Source organism: Mchenga conophoros, linkage group LG19 (genome assembly GCF_057382185.1).
Source record: "Mchenga conophoros isolate Kocher_MC1m ecotype Shallow Benthic linkage group LG19, M_conophoros_male_GT1.1, whole genome shotgun sequence".
Taxonomy (NCBI): domain Eukaryota; kingdom Metazoa; phylum Chordata; class Actinopteri; order Cichliformes; family Cichlidae; genus Mchenga; species Mchenga conophoros.
The window spans coordinates 8,201,014-8,220,736 of record NC_140544.1 but is presented as its reverse complement, the minus strand read 5'-3'; the positions used below and the strand labels follow the sequence as shown (position 1 = coordinate 8,220,736).

Here is a 19,723-nt window from a genome sequence, read left to right as displayed (position 1 = left end):
AGCATGCTGACCAGGGAGCGTACCTTTAGTGCAAACATCCTTAGGTTGCTCGAAGGACCACTTGTTATAGTGGACGCCCTGGACCACTATCTCTGAAACGTGATTCGGTACTGTTCCCTGGTAATAATGTCCGGTCAGAGACGGGGAATGATGTCAGAGTGGAAGAACTTTATTTGCCACGAGCCCACATCGAACACACACTATTGCCTAATAATTCTGCGCTCCCTGTAGTGTAAAATTAAATCGCCAACATGACTCATAGCTTGATTCTGGTTTGATTCCTGTTAAGGAAAATACTGAGAAACAGAAATAATCTGGGAAAGAATAAAGAGTTATCACAGCAGACACAAGAGCAGTAGGTGAGATGAGGTGACACACACACAGCAGGAAACACCACATAAATACAAGCAAGTACTTTTCTGAAACAGTTCTTTAGTTTCCACCTGAATAAACAGAAATTTTGGGGGATATATTGTGCTCTCAGGTTCTGCAGGCAGTGAATGCTAAACTTAAGTAGCATTACCCTGAGAGTGAAGAACGTGTAAGATTATACTCACTGATGACGGCCCATCAGAATCACTCAACGAAGTGATCAGAGAACACTGTGTTTGTGGGAGGGAGTGAAAAAGCTCCCACCCTTGAGAAGATCAGCCCTCACATCTTCTTTGATGACCACAAGAATCATATTAATGCTGCATTGGAGGCGTCCACAGTGGCAAAACAGAAGATAGTCATCGGAAGCGAGTCAGTTCATGTTCTCCAAATAGCCTGGTGTTGAAGGTTTTGTGATTTCAGCATTTAAAAGTGGTGTTAAAGAAAAACTGTGATATATCATTTATTGTGTCTTAACTCATCCTCAGTCAAAAGCAATTGAATTGTGTCTAGCACATGTTGAAGGACCATCGTAATCAGAGGGACGTGTCCTTAATCACGTCACAGCAAAAATGAGTGTAACACATTATACTGCATAGGACTTATGTTTAATATACTTTTTATAGAAAGAGTCAGCCAGCCTTTCTTAAGTCTTTAAACTCATTCGAAGTGTCCAATTATACAATTAGAAAATAAAAGGACTGTAACCCGGGAGTGTGATTATCAAAAAGTACATAAAGCTTCTTTTTTTTAAAACATCTCCGAGACTCTCAATCATCACTTCAAATGCCACATTACTCCAAAGGCAGAAAAGCTAAAGACTTGTTCAGCCTGTCTAACACTCCTTTAAAGCTCCATTCAGAACACTTGAGCCATTTTTTTTTTTTCAAAAGACTGTGTGATATAAACAGAGAAACAAGAATAGGAAAAAATGAGGAAACAGTCACAATCCAGTCTGGAGGTGAAAAGTGAAACTAACTAGTTGAGATGAGTTCTAATAAAAATCAGCCTTGTGGTGGTAAATGAGCCTGGACGACACAGGCCGGGTTGAGTCAAACGATGATTTTAATGTACACATGTGGCCGATGGACACTGTATGCAGACAGCATCAGATCTCAAAATGGTGGAGCATTGATCAAACTCTTATAGCCTCTAGTGGCCCCCCACCTAGTCATAAAAGCCTAAACATTCACATTCTTTCTCTCACACGGCGCCTAAGCTACAACCTTGGCTCCCTGTTTATCTGCTCCTGCTGAGATGGGGCAGTATGCTCTGTTCTCTTCTAATCAGACATCATAAAACAATATAATTCTTTCACAATAAATCAGCAGTCTAATGTAATGCAAATCAGTTTAACAAATGTAATAGTTATCAGCTTCTTCTAATTCAGGAGAATAATGCAAACTAAAACTACATAATAATTCACAATCTTTAATCAGGGGTATAACATGGCATAAGGTAATATTATAATCCCACACACGGATACATTTTGAAATGAATATTTCTAACTTGACTGATCAGCTTATTGAGGACCAGCTCACTATGGGAAAACCAGACCATTGCAGCTATCAGTTGGGCCTGACTGGGTGCCCTATTTTCATCTTTTGTGGACTTGTTCCACTTCTCATCAGCGTGTCCTGGTTCCTCAACATCTGAGCGGACCTTGTTAATCCGGGCAACGTCGAAGCCGGCATGGCTGTGGTATGTTATGAGTTCATATTTATGTCTCTCGCTCATAAACATGGAGACAGACATGGAGAAAAACTGTCACGGTCCCCGTGCCTGCTCGGCTGGCCCTGTGTGGCTACATGTTATGTTTTGTCTTTTCTCTCTCTCCTCTCTCTCTGCTCGCTGCCTGGGCGGAGCTCATTGTGAGCTCCCGGCCTCCACCACCTGTAGGCAATCACCTGTGGCTCCTCACCCTGTTTGCTCCCGCTACTTAAGGCAGTGACTGAGAGCACCTCGCCGCTGGACTATTGAATAACGCTCGTCAGTGCTACTTTAGCCTCAGCCAGTTTTGAGCTCTGTCCGTGAAAGTTCCGTGCTAACCCTTGTTCTCTGTATGCAGATTTCTCGTGTTTTGGTTTGGAGACTCTGGACGCTTTTCCCGACCCCGCTCTGCACCCCTGGGAACCCTGGCCCCCTTCTCCCTCACCTGTATATAGTGCACCTGGAGTGTGTAAATAAACCTGTTTTTCTGAGACTTCAGTCTGCGCCGAGTCCTCCCTGCTCCTCCGTGACAGAATAGTCCAGCCAACCATGGACTCAGCGGACTCTGCTTCCTCGGCCCCGGCCCCGATTACCTTGGAGGAGCTACTACACCGGCATGAGCAGATGTTAGTCCGGCTCAGTGGAGAGGTGGCCGCCTTGGCTCTGGCCGTCGCCCAACGAACACCACTAGAGGCGAGCCCCCCCGAGGCGAGCCCCCCGGAGCGCCCAGCCTCTGCCTCATCTCCTCAGGTAACATCAGGCTTTGCTGCAAGCGCTGCTGCACCACCTCTCTCCTCTGTGTCTTTGGATAAGCTGTTGCCCACACCTGAGGCATTCACGGGGGAGCTGGGGAAGTGCGCGGGGTTTTTGATGCAGTGCGCTATGCATTTTCGCCAATTGCCACATGTCTTTTCTAGCGATGAGGTCAAGATCGCCTATTTCGTTCAGCTGTTACGTGACCGTGCTTTGACCTGGGCGCAGGCTCAACTTCAAGCAAACCCTGTAATTACGTATGCTGACTTCCTTTCCAAGTTTAAGGCTGTGTTTGATAAGGGCTCCAGCACAGAAGCCGCCGGTCACCGCTTACTCAACCTTAAACAAGGTAAGCGCAGCATGGCTGATTATTCTGTTGATTTTTGGACCCTGGCAGCGCAAACAAAGTGGGGGCAGGAGGCATTAAGGACCACGTTACTAAACAACATCAATGACGACCTAAAGGACGAATTAATGATGCGTGAACTCCCTCAATCTCTGGAGGCTGTTATGTCGCTGTGTATTCAGGTGGATGATCGGCTGCGTGCGCGCCGGAGCGTGCGGAGGCACGCACCGCGGGAGCCGCGGGCAACAAGAGACCCATCCCCCGAGTCACGAGGAGCCCGTGAGTACAGCGGGGGCGAGGAAGGAGAGCAGCCGATGCAGATAGGACGCTCCCGCCTTTCACCCGCGGAACGTCAGCGTCGGTTCTCCGCTGGTGAGTGCCTGTATTGCGGCCGTAAGGGTCACTTTATCGCCACCTGCCCGGCTCTGGCAAAAGAGCGCGCCCACCAGTAATGGAGAGGGTACTGGTGGGCGACCTGTCTGGTAAACACTCCCATCCACGTTTAACATTGCCCGCAAAGCTCATGATACAGACAGCGATTCACCCTCTTTCTGCATTAATAGACTCTGGTGCTGAGCAGAGCTTCATTGATATCTCACTAGCCACAAAGCTGAACGTTGCTACCACAGCTTTGCCTAATCCGCTCCGTGTGTCTGCCTTATCAGGCCAACGTTTGCCAGACATCACTCATATTACTGAACCCTTGTCTCTCACACTCTCCGGTAACCATACTGAAAGGATTAGCTTCTTCGTGTTCAAGACACCGTTTGCACCACTTGTGTTAGGTTACCCCTGGTTGGTGCAACATAACCCCCAGATAGACTGGAAGAAAGAGCGTGTTACGGGGTGGAGTGTGGAATGCCACATGAACTGTCTTAAAACTGCCACCCCCCCGGTCACTCGGCTAACCACAGTTGAGCCCACAGAGGAGTGCGATTTGTCCGCTGTTCCCTTTGTCTATCACGACCTGGCAGCAGTATTCAGCAAGGACAAAGCAAAAATGCTCCCCCCCCACAGGCCCTACGACTGTGCCATTGACCTCCTCCCGGGGGCGCCGCTTCCCTCTGGCCGCTTGTATAGTCTCACCCAACCTGAGAGAGAGACAATGGAGAAATACATCACCGACTCGCTGGCCGCGGGCATTATGCGGTCCTCTTCTTCTCCTGTGGGTGCGGGGTTTTTTTTTGTCAGCAAGAAAGACAAAACCCTCCGGCCGTGTATAGACTATCGTGGCCTCAACAGAATCACGATCAAAAACAAATACCCGCTGCCCCTTCTCTCCTCTGCCTTTGAACTACTTCAAGGGGCTACAGTGTTCACCAAACTCGATCTGAGAAACGCTTACCACCTAGTGAGGATTCGAAAGGGAGACGAGTGGAAGACGGCATTCAATACACATCTCGGTCATTTTGAGTATTTGGTAATGCCCTTCGGTCTGACGAACGCCCCTGCTGTTTTCCAAGCGCTAGTCAATGATGTCCTCAGGGATTTTATTAACCGCTGTGCTTTTGTCTACCTTGATGACATTCTTGTTTTTTCAAAGACTGTGAAGGAGCACGAAGTCCATGTGAGACAGATTCTCCAGCGCCTGTTGGAGAACAGACTCTTTGTGAAGGCGGAGAAATGTGACTTCCACGTAGACTCAGTGGCGTTCTTGGGGTACATCATCGCTCAAGGTAATCTGAAGCCTGACCCGGCAAAGGTCCAAACAGTCCTAGACTGGCCCAAGCCCCCAAATCGCCTGCAGCTCCAGCGTTTTTTGGGCTTTGCCAATTTCTACAGGCGCTTCATTAAAGATTATAGTAAGATCGCATTGCCTCTCACAAGACTTACTTCCCCGAAGGTGTCGTTTCAGTGGGACCCGCCAGCCCAGGAGGCGTTCGCCTGCCTAAAGGAAAGGTTTGCCACCGCTCCTATCCTTCAACAGCCTGACCTCAACCAACAGTTCGTGGTGGAGGTGGATGCGTCGGAGACGGGGGTTGGGGCAGTCCTGTCTCAGCGCTTTAAAGGTAAACTCCACCCGTGTGCCTTCTTCTCTCGCCGCCTCACACCAGCGGAGCGGAATTACGACATCGGGGACCGAGAGCTGCTGGCTGTGAAACTCTCACTAGAGGAATGGAGGCACTGGCTAGAGGGCGCTGAGCATCCCTTTATTGTATGGACAGACCACAAAAACCTGGAGTACATCCGGTCAGCGAAGCGTCTCAACTCCCGGCAGGCCAGGTGGGCTCTGTTTTTCTCACGGTTTGACTTTTCTCTCACCTACAGGCCCGGGTCACGAAACGTAAAACCTGACGCCCTTTCCCGGCTGTTCACCGTTACGGAGAAAGACCCTGACCCTGAGCCCATCCTCCCCTCCTCCTGCGTGTTCGGAGCAGTCACTTGGGCGATTGAATCCCAAATCCTCGAGGCGCAAGTCACCGAACCCGACCCAGGGACGGGCCCACCAGGGCGGCTTTATGTTCCCACGTCCGTCAGGTCACGTGTTCTCCAGTGGGGTCACACCGCCCGCTTTTCCTGCCACCCTGGACTTCATCGCACGATCTCCTTCTTGCAACGTTACTTCTGGTGGCCTCCCTGATAAAAGACACTAGAGACTATGTGACCGCCTGTCCCACGTGCGCTCAAAACAAGCGTCCCAACCAACCGCCGTCCGGGTTGCTCCAGCCTCTCCCCACTCCTGGCCGGCCCTGGTCCCACATCGCCCTGGACTTCGTCACGGGGCTGCCGTCCTCTTCAGGTAACACAGTAATACTAACCATTGTGGACCGTTTTTCTAAGGCTGCACATTTTGTTGCCCTCACAAAGCTCCCGACCGCACTGGAGACTGCTCAACTGCTCACGGCACATGTGTTTAGGCTGCACGGCATCCCTGACGACATCGTGTCCGACAGAGGCCCTCAGTTCACCTCGCGGGTTTGGAAAGAGTTCTGCACGACCCTGGGCGCAAAGGTTAGTCTTTCATCTGGTTTTCACCCTCAGACCAACGGACAGACGGAGCGTGCCAACCAGGAGCTGGAAGCTGCCCTTCGCTGTGTTGTCTCCCACAATCAAGGCACCTGGAGCGACCAGTTACCGTGGATTGAGTACGCTCATAACAGCCTCACGTCGTCCGCCACGGGAATGTTGCCGTTCGAGGCTTCTCTGGGGTACCAACCGCCGCTGTTTCCTGCTCTTGAAGGCGAGCATGCGGTCCCCTCTCTGCAACACCACCTCCGAAGGTGCCGTCGGGCCTGGCGTACTACCAGAGCGGCCCTGCTCCGAACTAAGGAGCGAAACAAGGCCCTCGCTGATCGCCGTCGGACCTGCATACGCCGCGGGTCAGAAGGTATGGCTGTCCACTCGCTTTGTGCCTATTCGCGCTGAGTCTAAGAAACTGGTGCCCACCTTCCTTGGGCCTTTTGAAATTGACTCTGTTGTCAACCCGGTGTCTGTTCGCCTGAAGCTGCCGCGCAATATGCGCATACACAACGTCTTCCACGTCTCTCAGGTCAAGCCCGTGCTCTCCAGCCCGCTGTGCCCCCCTCTTAGGGCCCCTCCGCCCGCCCAGCTTGTGGATGGTCAGGAGGTGTACGCCATCACTCGTATTATGGACTCTCGGCGCCGGGGACGGGGTTTCCAGTACCTGGTGGATTGGGAGGGCTACGGGCCGGAGGAACGGTCCTGGGTGCCCCGGTCGGCTGTCCTGGCCAAGGAGTTGATCCGGGACTTCCATCGTCGGTATCCGGGTAAGCCTGGTGGGTCGCCGGGAGGCTCCCGTTGAGGGGGGGGTACTGTCACGGTCCCCGTGCCTGCTCGGCTGGCCCTGTGTGGCTACATGTTATGTTTTGTCTTTTCTCTCTCTCCTCTCTCTCTGCTCGCTGCCTGGGCGGAGCTCATTGTGAGCTCCCGGCCTCCACCACCTGTAGGCAATCACCTGTGGCTCCTCACCCTGTTTGCTCCCGCTACTTAAGGCAGTGACTGAGAGCACCTCGCCGCTGGACTATTGAATAACGCTCGTCAGTGCTACTTTAGCCTCAGCCAGTTTTGAGCTCTGTCCGTAAAAGTTCCGTGCTAACCCTTGTTCTCTGTATGCAGATTTCTCGTGTTTTGGTTTGGAGACTCTGGACGCTTTTCCCGACCCCGCTCTGCACCCCTGGGAACCCTGGCCCCCTTCTCCCTCACCTGTATATAGTGCACCTGGAGTGTGTAAATAAACCTGTTTTTCTGAGACTTCAGTCTGCGCCGAGTCCTCCCTGCTCCTCCGTGACAAAATCTTTGTTATTTGGCTTTACTTTTTGAAATTATCCTTGTACTATTTATATTTTTACTCTTTCTTTGATGTTGTTTTTCTGTTATTATTGTTATCATTTCTGCTTTTGCAACTCTTTAAATGTTGTTGTGGAAAATTTAACAATAACCTGCAACACACCCAGTGAGCTTGATTTGAAGTGGGTTTAATAAACACATTGCAATGTGGAGAGAGCATCCCAGTGAAACACCAGGACCATCTCTGAATTGTGGCCACCGCCCTTACATCTTATATACAGAGACACAGACAAAGAACATTCCACAAACTCTTACATGTTGGCCCCTCTCACGGGGGGGGCTATACCTTCTCCCTCACAGAGAGAATTATGACCTTGTTTTCTGCTTGGCCGTCACCTAAAGATTTACATCCCTGATAAGCAGAAGGAGTCCCACTATCTGTTTAATGTCTCCCATTACAATGGCCTCACTGTGTTAACTTTCCACATGCATGTAAAGTAGTGACAGGAGTGCTCTTACTATAGTAAAGTGAGAAAGTGATATTATTATAACTAATGTAATATGATTAAATTTGTGATTAATATATGAGAAAAAAAATCTGCCATCACAATGTTTAACACCTTTTTTGTGAAAATGAAAAATGTCAAGAATTGAACTAATTGGTCTGATTAATTTTTGTTTTACTTTCAGGTCATAAGAAATGACTCTTCTCATTATTCAGACCCAATAGACTTGTCACACCACCATCAAACAATCAAAAATTTTGATATAAATTCAAAAATGTACTGGAAGCCGGTGTAATGTCCACATAGAAGCCCCTTTGGTTTATTTTTAGTGTCCCAGATTACTTTAGCCTGATTAAATGTCTTGCAGATCTTTGTTCCTCTGTAAATTTTAATAGCAGGATTTCTTGTCCTTTTGTTGACAATACTATGAGCATTTAATGATGAGAAACCCTTTACCGGAGAGTGTAGTTTGGGTACAGCAGGTGGGGGCCCAGGCAGCCGAGGTGGAGGCCCAGGCAGCTGAGGTGGAGGCCCAGCTAGCTGAGGTGGAAGCCCAGACAGCCTAGGTGGAGGTCCGAGCAGCTGAGGTGGAGGCCCAGGCAGCTGAAGTGTAGGCCCAGGCAGCTGAAGTGTAGGCCCAGGCAGCTGAGGTGGAGGCCCAGCTAGCTGAGGTGTAAGCCCAGCTAGCTGAGATGGAGGCCCAGGCAGCTGAGTTAGAGGCCCAGGCAACTGAGGTGGAGACCCAGGCAGCCGAGGTGGAGACCCAGGCAGCCGAGGTGGAGGCCCAGGCAGCTGAGTTGGAGGCCCAGGCAGCTGAGTTGGAGGCCCAGGCAGCTGAGTTGGAGGCCCAGGCAGCTGAGGTGTAAGCCCTGGCAGCCGAGGTGGAGGCCCAAGCAACTGAGGTGAAAGCCCAGCTAGCTGAAATGGAGGCCCAGGCAGCTGAAATGGAGGCCCAGGCAGCTGAAATGGAGGCCCAGGCAGCTGAAATGGAGGCCCAGGCAGCTGAGGTGTAAGCCCAGACAGCCTAGGTGGAGGTCCGAGCAGCTGAGCTGGAGGCCCAGGCAGCTGAAGTGTAGGCCCAGGCAGCTGAGGTGGAGGCCCAGCTAGCTGAGGTGTAAGCCCAGCTAGCTGAGATGGAGGCCCAGGCAGCTGAGTTAGAGGCCCAGGCAGCTGAGGTGTAAGCCCAGGCAGCCGAGGTGGAGGCCCAGGCAGCTGAAATGGAGGCCCAGGAAGCTGAAATGGAGGCCCAGGCAGCTGAGTTGGAGGCCCAGGCAGCTGAGTTGGAGGCCCAGGCAGCTGAGGTGTAAGCCCTGGCAGCCGAGGTGGAGGCCCGAGCAACTGAGGTGAAAGCCCAGCTAGCTGAAATGGAGGCCCAGGCAGCTGAAATGGAGGCCCAGGCAGCTGAAATGGAGGCCCAGGCAGCTGAAATGGAGGCCCAGGCAGCTGAAATGGAGGCCCAGGCAGCTGAGGTGTAAGCCCTGGCAGCCGAGGTGTAAGCCCTGGCAGCCGAGGTGGAGGCCGAGCAACTGAGGTGTAAGCCCAGCTAGCTGAAATGGAGGCCCAGGAAGCTGAAATGGAGGCCCAGGCAGCTGAGGTGGAGGCCCAGGCAGGCCTAGGCTAACTAGGCTAATTAGTTGTAGCCAGTCCAAATCACTGATGTTTGAATTAGGTCCAGGATTTAGTTCTATATCACCAGCCAAAAGTAGCATCAGAACAAGTTTCAGAATCTCCAGCGACAGTTGTGGTATATCTGATTGTTCATATTTACCTGGGGGTGGTCTGGCATGACCAAAATCCAAGAATCTTGTGAACAAAAGATGTTGACTCCATTTGGCTGGGAAAGTGGTATAATTATCCAGCTTTCTTGGACATGTCGAACTCCACAGAAGATAAAAATGTATAAAAACAAAAAGACAAGTTGATGTCAAGATCCAGGGGTTTTTAGATGGTTTTTTAGGTGGGTTTTTTGGCAAACGCACAGGACCTGCCAAGCTGTGTGTCTGCACCCTAGCAGCCATCTTGTTTTTTTCATTTTGAACATGCAGTGATTTTGTTGTTGAATCACTGCATGTTTAAGATTCACAGGTACAACACCAGAAGACAAACTACTATTTACAATGGATTGTACAAATGGTGCTATAGTGAGGAAAACCTTTTTGAAAAATCGAGGAGGGAGAGCGTCATAAGAGGAACCTTAGTGAAACTGAGACACAGCTCCTAAACTTTGAAGACAAACAGAAAAATTAGACAGCTTCTGAAAATGTTTAAAGTTGCTTCGGCCTGCTGAGCTGCAAATACAATAACAAACATGAAAAATTTGGAATTGAGTTAATTGAGTTAATTTTGGGATCTGGAAGTTTTGTTGTTTTTTTTTCTAATACAGTGTTAAAATGGGTCAAAGTAAAGGATTTTTAAAATTATTTATCAGAAAAAATTGGCTTTTAGATATGAAAATTCTTTCATGAGTGAAGCTGATCAAAAGCTGAAGGTAGTGGCGAACCCAAATGTTCACATTGTTTATGGAAAAGTGCCAACTTGGTTTAATCAGTGTGAAAGAGAAAATGGGATGATCCACACAGTCATTATTTTCTTAATCACAAAGTAGTTTTGGTCTGTGCTGATATCTTTGGTAAAAGCGTTCTTGACTGATAAGTTGGGATTTAACATGATAAACTTACAGTAGATAAGACAATGTACCACTGGAAGACAGGAGGTATTGTTGCTGAAAATGGGCCTGTGTACACCTGTGTAGATATTCCATTAAACCTCATTCACGATTTATAGTCAGTGTTACTATTAAGCATTTATATTTCTTTAAATTTCAGATTAATTTTGTGTTACTCAACATCAAACTAACCTTTATTTTCTTCATAAATCAAGACATTTCTGACTGGATTCAAACTTCTGAGCTGTAGCGTACATTGCAGTGAGAGTCCATGGTTATTGATTATAGCAGATGATGTAGAGTATCAGGACAGGGACAGACTGTTAAAACGTTATGAGCTGTCTTGCTGCAGAGAAAGTGGAGTCTGTCATCCTTGAAATGCTACCAAGACAGGCAGCTGGCAGGATTGAATGATGCTCTGCCTCTGTGGTCAAGTACAGACATAGGCTTTAAGCAACCATGAGCCACTGATAAGTGTGACAGATCAGTATTAATAAGAATCCAAAAGTGGATTTGTTAAACAGCTATGAGCCACTGATAAGAAAAAACAATGAGCATGCAATAAAGTGGACTTGTTAGGGGGAGATTTTTATCGGAGTTGGAATAGTTTGGCTCAATTTTTGTTAAAATACAGAGCTAAAAAGTTGTCTTTGTTTCAAAACCTTGATCAGATACAGTCAGATACAAACATGCAATATACACTACTGCTCAAGTTTGTTTTCAGTTTGAAGAGTCCTTGTTTTTCATGATTAAAGTACATTCATTTGAATGTAATATTCCATGAAGCTTATGCAAAATGTTTCCACAGATGTTTTTGAAACTAAATCAGTCCTCATAAATCACTTATAATGTTTAAGGAAATATCTACACAACCATACAAAGAACATTTTTAGTAACAATTACTCCTGCTGTAATTCTTTATTATCAGGATGTCCTAAAAACTCTATGAAAAGCCTTCAGTTCCTACAAAATACTGTAGGAAGAGTATTGACAGGCCAATGAAGGCTTCCCTTCCTTGCCTTCCTCTTAATACCAGAATTGAATCCAAACACCTCTTAATGACCTTGTAGTACCATATCACCCTATTAGAGCACTTCGCTCTTGCTCTGCAGGCCTACTTGTTGTTCCCAGAGTATTTAAATGTAGAATGGGAGGGAGAGCCTTCAGTTTTCAGGCCCCTCTTCTGTGGAACCAGCTTCCAGTTTGGATTCAGGAGACAGACACTATCTCTACTTTTAAGATTAGGCTTCAAACTTTCCTTTTTGCTAAAGCATATAGTTAGGGCTGGATCAGGTGATCCTGAATACTCCCTTAGTTATGCTGCAATAGGTGTAGGCTGCCGGGGGATTCCCATGATGCATTGAGTTTTTCCTTTTCAGTTACTTTTCTCACTCAACATGTGTTAACAGACCTCTCTGCTGAATCACACTTGTTATTAATCTCTGTCTCTCTTCCACACCATGTCTTATCCTGTTTTCCTTCTCTCACCCCAACCTGTCACAGCAGATGGCCCCGCCCCTCCCTGAGCCTGGCTCTGCCGGAGGTTTCTTCCTGTTAAAAGGGAGTTTTTCCTTCCCACTGTCGCCAAAGTGCTTGCTCATAGGGGGTCATATGATTGTTGGGTATTTCTCTCTATGTATTATTGTAGGATCTATTCTACAATATAAAGCGCCATAAGGCGACTGTTGTTGTGATTTGGCAGTATATAAATAAAATTGAATTGAATTGAATAGATGACCTAGGGTTTAACCTTTGCATTGTTTTAAATAATTTAAAATAAGACAATGAAGTAATGAACATTTTAAATGCATTTTTATTGAAGCTGGTATCATTTTCGTCTAAACAAACCGCAAAACTTCTGGAACAATGTTGTTTGGACAGGCGAGACCAAAGTGTTTTTTTCTGTCATGGAACAGTTCATGGAGGTCTGAGCAGAAACTTCACTATTGCCTTACAAATTGCTTACTAATACTTTTTTTAAATATTAAAGCTTTTATGAATGTTTGACATGTAGCTATGTTTGTTATTGCTCTTGCTTATTTATTATTTATCCTACTTATTCTATTTACATTTGCACTTTTTAACTTCTGGTAGTTGTTCAGACATAATTGTGACGTCACACCACTGCAGTGACAACAGCAATGGAATGTGATGAAGCCTCACCCATGAACAGTCCTCCTTTACATTCAGGAATCAGATGAATAAAGGATCAGGGCCTTTTCTTTCTTACTTCAAAACAAGTTCTGTACATTTAATTTGTCAGGGCAGGTTAGTTTGAATGACCTGTTTTTCCTTTTGTTGTATGTTCTGTTTGCTTAGGAGGAAACCTCTCCTTGCATTATTATGAATCAGCACAGTGCTGTGTGCTGCAAGCTGTGGTGCTCTAACGTCCTCATCTGCAGACTTATATTAAACACAGTATGATTAAAATTAAAAACAAGATTAAAAATCCCACTAAAGGTCACTTTACTGTGCGTTCATTGTGATTTCACGTGTACTCCGGGGTCTTTCACCTGAGTTCAGCTAAGAAAAAAACACCTTGTGTTGATGTTTACTAAGGATGTTTAGTTTCCCTACAAAACTTTGTACAATGTTTCACAGTTTTGCAAGCAGGGATGGAAGAATACTGTACTCTGAGGAGCTCGAGTTATTGCATGCTAAGCTACATCAGGTATGAAACACCTGTGAAGCACAAAATAAAGAAATGATAGATTGCTTAATAATAACAAACTGTCACTTTACATTAGGCTGCTTAAAAGAGTCACTATCTGTAAATCTATAACTTTATCTATTTTCAAAAAATCCTTAAAAACAAACAATTATAATGTAATCTTAATTGTTCAAGTCTTTGGGGTGTGGGATGTAATACAGGAAAGACAGATGGTACCAACTAGTGTAAAATTTCTTCACATGCTTGAGTCATACCTTGATTCTGGTTTTAAGCCTGTTATGAATAATAGTGAGAAACAGAAACAGAAATAAAATGGGAGAAAATAAAAGGCTTATCACAACAAACACTAGAGCAGAAGGTGAAATGAGTTATAAGAACAACCAGTGATTGAGGAGACAGGACAGGAGATCCTACGAAATGGCAGCACTGGAGATCATGACAGGACACAGTTTCATGAAAGTGTTATTATACTGCATTTAATCCTAATCATTTTCACCTAATCTGGAGTGATGGACTACAAGGATACTTGGAGCATGAGAAGCAAAATGTTGAAAATCCAATGAAGGAGAAATGATAGGAGCACATTTCAACTTCTCATGTTTTAAAACTATCTAAAACTAAGCCTTTTTTTTAACATCTCTGAGATGCTTGATCATCACCGCAAATGACTTCATGTGGAACATTGTAAAGGGATATGTTTTTTTTTTATGTGGCAAAGACGTTTGTGCTTCCACAGCTATGAACCATACTTGATAACCATATTTATTTTATTTCTTTAAAAACTACATCCCTGTGCTCCTCCTTTATCTGGTTTGTATTGTTCCTTTAGAAACGGGAGTGGCAGTTCTTGGATAAAAAGCAAAAGACATACATCAGGTATGTCTTTATATACAGTTAAAAAAACAGTTAAAAACTCTTCTGTTCAAACAAGCCTTTTGTTGATCTACATATTTTATTTTATTTTTTTACATTATTTACATTTGATCTTTTACATTGTATATAATGTCTACTGATTTTATTGTTTATTTTAATATTTTAATATTTGTGTACAGCGCTTTGTGATTGCCTGTCTGCGAAAAGCGCTTAATAAATAAAGTTTACTTACTTACTTACTTACTATATATGTGCAGCTGAGCTCTTGATTGTTATCTTTGAAAGCATGGACATGCAAGACATATGTGTGTATATCTATCTATCTATCTATCTATCTATCTATCTATCTATCTATCTATCTATCTATCTATCTATCTATCTATCTATCTATCTATCTATCTATCTATCTATCTATCTATCTATCTATCTATCTATCTATCTATCTATCTATCTATCTATCTATCTACACCACTTTGTGTTGGTCTTTCATGTGGAATTCCAGTAAAACTGATTCATGTTTGTGGATGTAATGTGACAAAATGTGGAAAAGTTCAAGGGAGCTGAATACTTTTGCAAGCCACTGTATATATACAGATAATAGTGTTCATGCTATTTTTAAAAAACAATATCCTTATGCTGCTCCTCCTCTGTTCATATTTGCTGTCAGGGTGTGTTGTTTTCTAAGAAATGGGAGTGGCCATGCTTGGAAAAAGTAAAAAATCTGCATCAGGTTGAAACATATTTTAGTATCTGCAGTTGAGCTCTCTGTGTCATCTAAGGTATCTTTGAAAGCATAGACATGGACTGGGAAGAGACATGTGAGTCTATATCTTTAGTAATAGTTTTATTCCATTATACAGTGTTTATGAATTGTTATTATTTGCTTATTGCAAATTTTTCTTGATATCTTTTTGTATTTCATTGACAGGTAAGGCAATCGTTACGATTGCAGGTATGCCATCACATTAACCACATTAACCACAGCGTAATTTTGATATGAAAATCTTTAATCTAAACTTTTTTATCTAGGAGCTGGTGGAACTGTGATTCTGACTCCTGCCATTCTGACAACGCTGGGGTTCACTTCAGCTGGAATAGCAGCAGGCTCCATCGCTGCCAAACTGATGTCATACTTGGCAATCACTGGTGGAGGTGGACTTCTAGCAGCTCTCATAGCAACCTTGCAGTCCTGGGGTAAACTGAATAATTTATTATATATTATCTCTCTCTCTCTTTCTCACTAGCTCCCTCTAAGTGCGTGTCAAACAAAACAAACAATAGACATATTTTATTATATTTTCCTAATAGTACCTGAGAGTAATATTTTAGTCCACTTTGGCTGTTGAGGTTTATAAAAGATATGAAACACTATTTGTGCATACATCTGTATAAATAAAGGTTCATGTGTAAAATAGTGTATGTAAATCAGGGTGTGACAATGAAGAATAAAAGCTTTTCTCATGTTGCACAAGTATAACAAACAGCTAATAGTGTCTAATGTGATTTCACTGCAGGTGCAACAGGTCTGTCATGGGCTGCCACTGCATTGTTTGGAAGTGTTGGTGGAGCAGCGGGTTGGATGATCTCAATTGTGTGTAACCTCAACGTGACTGTGAAATATGAAAATTAACACACTGAATAAACACAAACTGGCCTTCAAATGTTTCCTATTGTGCCAAATTAGACTGACTCAATAGCCTGAATTAAAATTTATTTTTTTATGTGTAAATGACAGACACTCCGATTAAAGCATGATTTGAGGACCGAGTTACAAAAATGATTGATAAAGATTGCTGATGACTTTTACTCATCATTTTTTAAATAAAATATCAGTGTAGAGGATGAAGATGGAAGATGTTTTATCTCACCCAAAGACTGATATGATGCATATATATATGAAAAACACCCAGCACGCCCCTGCGGGCGGTTTATCCTTCAAGCTCGGGTCCTCTACCAGAGGCCTGGGAGCTTGAGGGTCCTGCGCTCTTCTGGACAGAGATCTCTGATGTTGTTCCCGGGATCTGCTGGAGCCACTTGCCTATCCAACTATATACTTCTAAACACAAATGATTACATGCAGTATTCTACCATAAATAAACTTATATTATTAAAAGATTATACTGACTACTAAATATAATTTCCATTGACAGGTATAAAAAATGAAAGGTGGTGGATTAGCCAGATGCTGGCAGATGTGTAAAAATAACTCTGATGTTTGGTGGTGGCTATGGCGGAGCTTCCACAGAGGCCAGCAGGTGGATGAGGGAAGGGGAGGCAGGAGGAGGAGAGACCTGAGGCAGCCGCATTTCGTATTGAACTGAAAAGGAACACGATTTGTCCCGTACTTCAGCTAGAATGAAAAAAGACAAAAAGCTGGAGTTATTCTATGTCTTTACCCGCTGATGCCTCTTCTCTCATTCTCTCTCCCTCCTTCTCCTGTTGCTACCTCAATCATGAAACTGATCAATGATCAGCTGATCGGCTTTTCTGACGCAAGTCCCGTCTCTCTTGTTTGTTTATCTCCCACTTTGCGCCAGAAAGAGGAAACCAGCGGATGTCGCGCTAAACAACAGCAGCACGTTTAAGCTTGATCAGCTGTTGTTAGAATTTATTTAATATTACTTGTATCAGCTGATTTTTTCTGCAGCCACGACCGTAAAGCTGCTGGTCATTACCTTTTAGGTGACATGAATGAGTTGAAGGGAAGTTATGAACTGTTTCTGAGAGACAAATAACACCAGGATCCTTTTTTATGTAGCTGACAGCTGGTAACCCTGCAGGGGCGGGTCTAGCACAGTTTTGCCAGGGGGTCAGGTAGGGCATTAACAGGGAAAGGGGGGCACAAAGAAATACTTTTCTTTCTTATTCTCATTTAAAATGTCTGGCTTTTAATAAATAATTATCTGGATCTTACAACTAAAGTTTTTATCTCATGTAAAATGTATAGAAATCATACATATACCAACAAGACAGACATCAAGACAGATATCACTGTCATGACAGCGTTTGTTTTCATTCAAAGACTTTATGGCGTTTCCTATAATACCTGGTGGGCCGGTCTCTAGTCAAAATGCCCGGGCCAACTTTTGTCCCAGTCCAGCCCTGTATATATTAAAAAAACAACTATATGTAAAATAATTAAAGATGTTTTTCTGATTTTTAAAAGAGGTAGTGGTTTATTTAATTGCAACCTGTAATTTATTGCAGTTAACTTTTATTTGTTTAATTGTCTACAAAAGGTTTGAGGTGTGGAATAAATTGCAAAGGAGTTTGAAAACTGGTTTTAGGATGTGTTTATGCGGGGGGACGATTTTCTTGTAAAACAAAGCGAGGTCCTAGCAAAACAAAATTGGTAACCACTTCTGTAACACAACATAAGAACACTGGGCCATAACTCAGCTGGTTTCTATCAAAGACAAATGGCTCACCAGGGTCCATGTCTTTATCTGCGTCTGCGTCTGCTCTGAAACGGGCTGGTTTTTATAGCAAGCAAGGTTTCATTTCCTCAGAAACAAAACTTTATGTTCACAGCTGAACAACAGAGGGCGACAGAGAGCAACACAAACTGGAGCGTGGTTTTGACTGGAATGTTCTTTCTGGCACAAAACTGCTCAGATGTCATTAATGAGAGACATGTTTCAGATGTGTTTGACAGATTAAATGTCAGCAATTTTTTTTCCAACAGTTTATATAGCAGAAATCATTTTGGGCAGACCATCAACGTTTTTAACAAGTTGCACAATTTGACCGTGTCCATGTGTTTCGTAATAAAACACCACAGCATTACCAGCACTCACATTTCAGCCAAGCTTTACTGAAGCATGACGCTGATACTTTTGGTAACTGTTTCTAACAACAGTAATTATATTCTTTGTTATTATTATTTTTCTTTCTGATTATCATAATTTCCTGGTCTCAGATGAGAGTAGCCAAAAATCCCACAGCTCCTCCAACAGAGCCCACGGCTGCGGTGGCGGCCCCAGACAGACCTGCCATACCTGCAGAGAGAAAACAGGCTTCAGAATACCAGACAGCTGATCGAGCAGTTAGATGAAGTAACTGAGCTACAGAGAAGAGAGGGAGGCTTTATCCTCACTGCAACACAGCGACATGTTATTGTTTATAAGGCCTGTCCGGTATATCATACTAAGGGTTTTTTTGTTTTTGTTTTTTTACCTGCTGACTGTAAAACAGCCACCAGACTTCCTGCTGCCACTCCTCCTCCATTGGCCACAGCAGCTGCAGACATCATGCTTGCAGCGTAGGAGCCTGCAGCTATACCAACTGAGGTGAAACCTACAGCCCCCAGGACAATAGGAGCAGAGACCACTGCTCCACCTGACAACAGGAAGAAACACCTGGTTACTGATCATCAGGATGCTTCAAAATGAATACGTGTATGATATGTGCAACTTCTACCAGCCTGAGTGATAATAAATAAATAAAAAAACAAACAGCTGTATTACCTGCTCCAGCTGCGATTGCTATAGCTGTCACTGAAACACAAAAAAAGAAAGCAAAAAACATCTTACCTCAGCTCAGCTGTAAATATTTTGACATTTTCTGTGATGCTACTATCATAAGCTTATATGATGTAGTTATAGATAATATAAAAAGGCAGCTGTACTCACATAGACCCATTATTCCACTCAGGATGAGGAGCCTAAGACTGGATTGTGCCTTATAAACAAGTGGGAGGGTCAGCTGTTATTCCTAGGAAACGAAACTCTTAGAGTGGGCGTCACTGGGTCTGTGAAGTAAACAACGCTTCTTTAGTCATTTTGGAACAAGTGATTCTGAGGTTGGATCTCAGAGGGTTTGACATATTTATTTTTATTTTACTTTTGTTATGCTTTTCATGTACAGTGAAGTATTTCAGGGAATTTGCAAGAGAGGAAGTTGCTTAGTCACCCTGCCTAAAATTAAAAAAACAAAAACAAGTCGTTATGCAGAGCTTGTATGGACTTCACTTGGGTCATTGCAAATGTATTTCTGTGCTATTATGTATGGTAAGAAAAAATAAATACAAATAAATTGACAGTAATTATACCCAAAATTACTACATTGCAGTATTGTATTTTTACAATACTGCATGGGGTGGCTGTAGCTCTGGTGGCAGAGTAGGTCAGCCACTAATCAGAAGGTCGGTGTTTCGATCCCAGGCTGCCTCCTAAAATATCCTTGGGCCAAATATCCTTGGGCAAGATACTAACCCCATGTTTGCCTACTGGTGGTGGTCAGAGGGTCCGGTGGCGCCAGTGTCCGGCAGCCTCGCCTCTGTCAGTGCGCCCCAGGGCAGCTGTGGCTACAATGTAGCTTGCCATTTCCAGTGTGTGAATGTGTGAATGACTGTAAAGTGCTTTGGGATCCTTAGGGACTGAGTAAAGCTATACAAATTTACAATTTACCTAGGAGGTACGCATCACATGACATTATTAACCACATGATTCATTCATTTCATGTTTTTATGTCTCTTTGACCTCCGCGGGGACTGCAGATGGAAACTAGCTCTGACTCCTTCTGTTGTGGCTGAACTGAGGTTCTTTTCAAGTGGAATAGCAGCAGGATCCAGTACTTCC

General features: G+C 44.5%; 2 protein-coding genes across 2 annotated transcripts; one reads left to right on the top strand and one right to left on the bottom strand.

The window, feature by feature from the left end:
• Positions 1-14,892: 14,892 nt before the first annotated feature.
• On the top strand, positions 14,893-16,262 carry LOC146551614 (interferon alpha-inducible protein 27-like protein 1). The gene is made up of 4 exons (XM_085256659.1): positions 14,893-14,962; positions 15,073-15,096; positions 15,174-15,338; positions 15,659-16,262. The coding sequence occupies exons 1-4, from the start codon at positions 14,944-14,946 to the stop codon at positions 15,772-15,774; spliced, it is 324 nt and encodes a 107-aa protein (XP_085112785.1). The 5' UTR covers positions 14,893-14,943; the 3' UTR covers positions 15,775-16,262.
• A 1,529-nt stretch (positions 16,263-17,791) lies between these two features.
• Positions 17,792-18,894, bottom strand: LOC146551613 (interferon alpha-inducible protein 27-like protein 1). Its single transcript, XM_085256671.1, has 4 exons — positions 18,776-18,894; positions 18,611-18,640; positions 18,321-18,482; positions 17,792-18,142 (listed from the first exon to the last, which is right to left on the bottom strand). Exons 1-4 carry the CDS (start codon positions 18,783-18,785, stop codon positions 18,060-18,062), a joined length of 285 nt encoding a protein of 94 aa, XP_085112797.1. The 5' UTR covers positions 18,786-18,894; the 3' UTR covers positions 17,792-18,059.
• Positions 18,895-19,723: the final 829 nt, after the last annotated feature.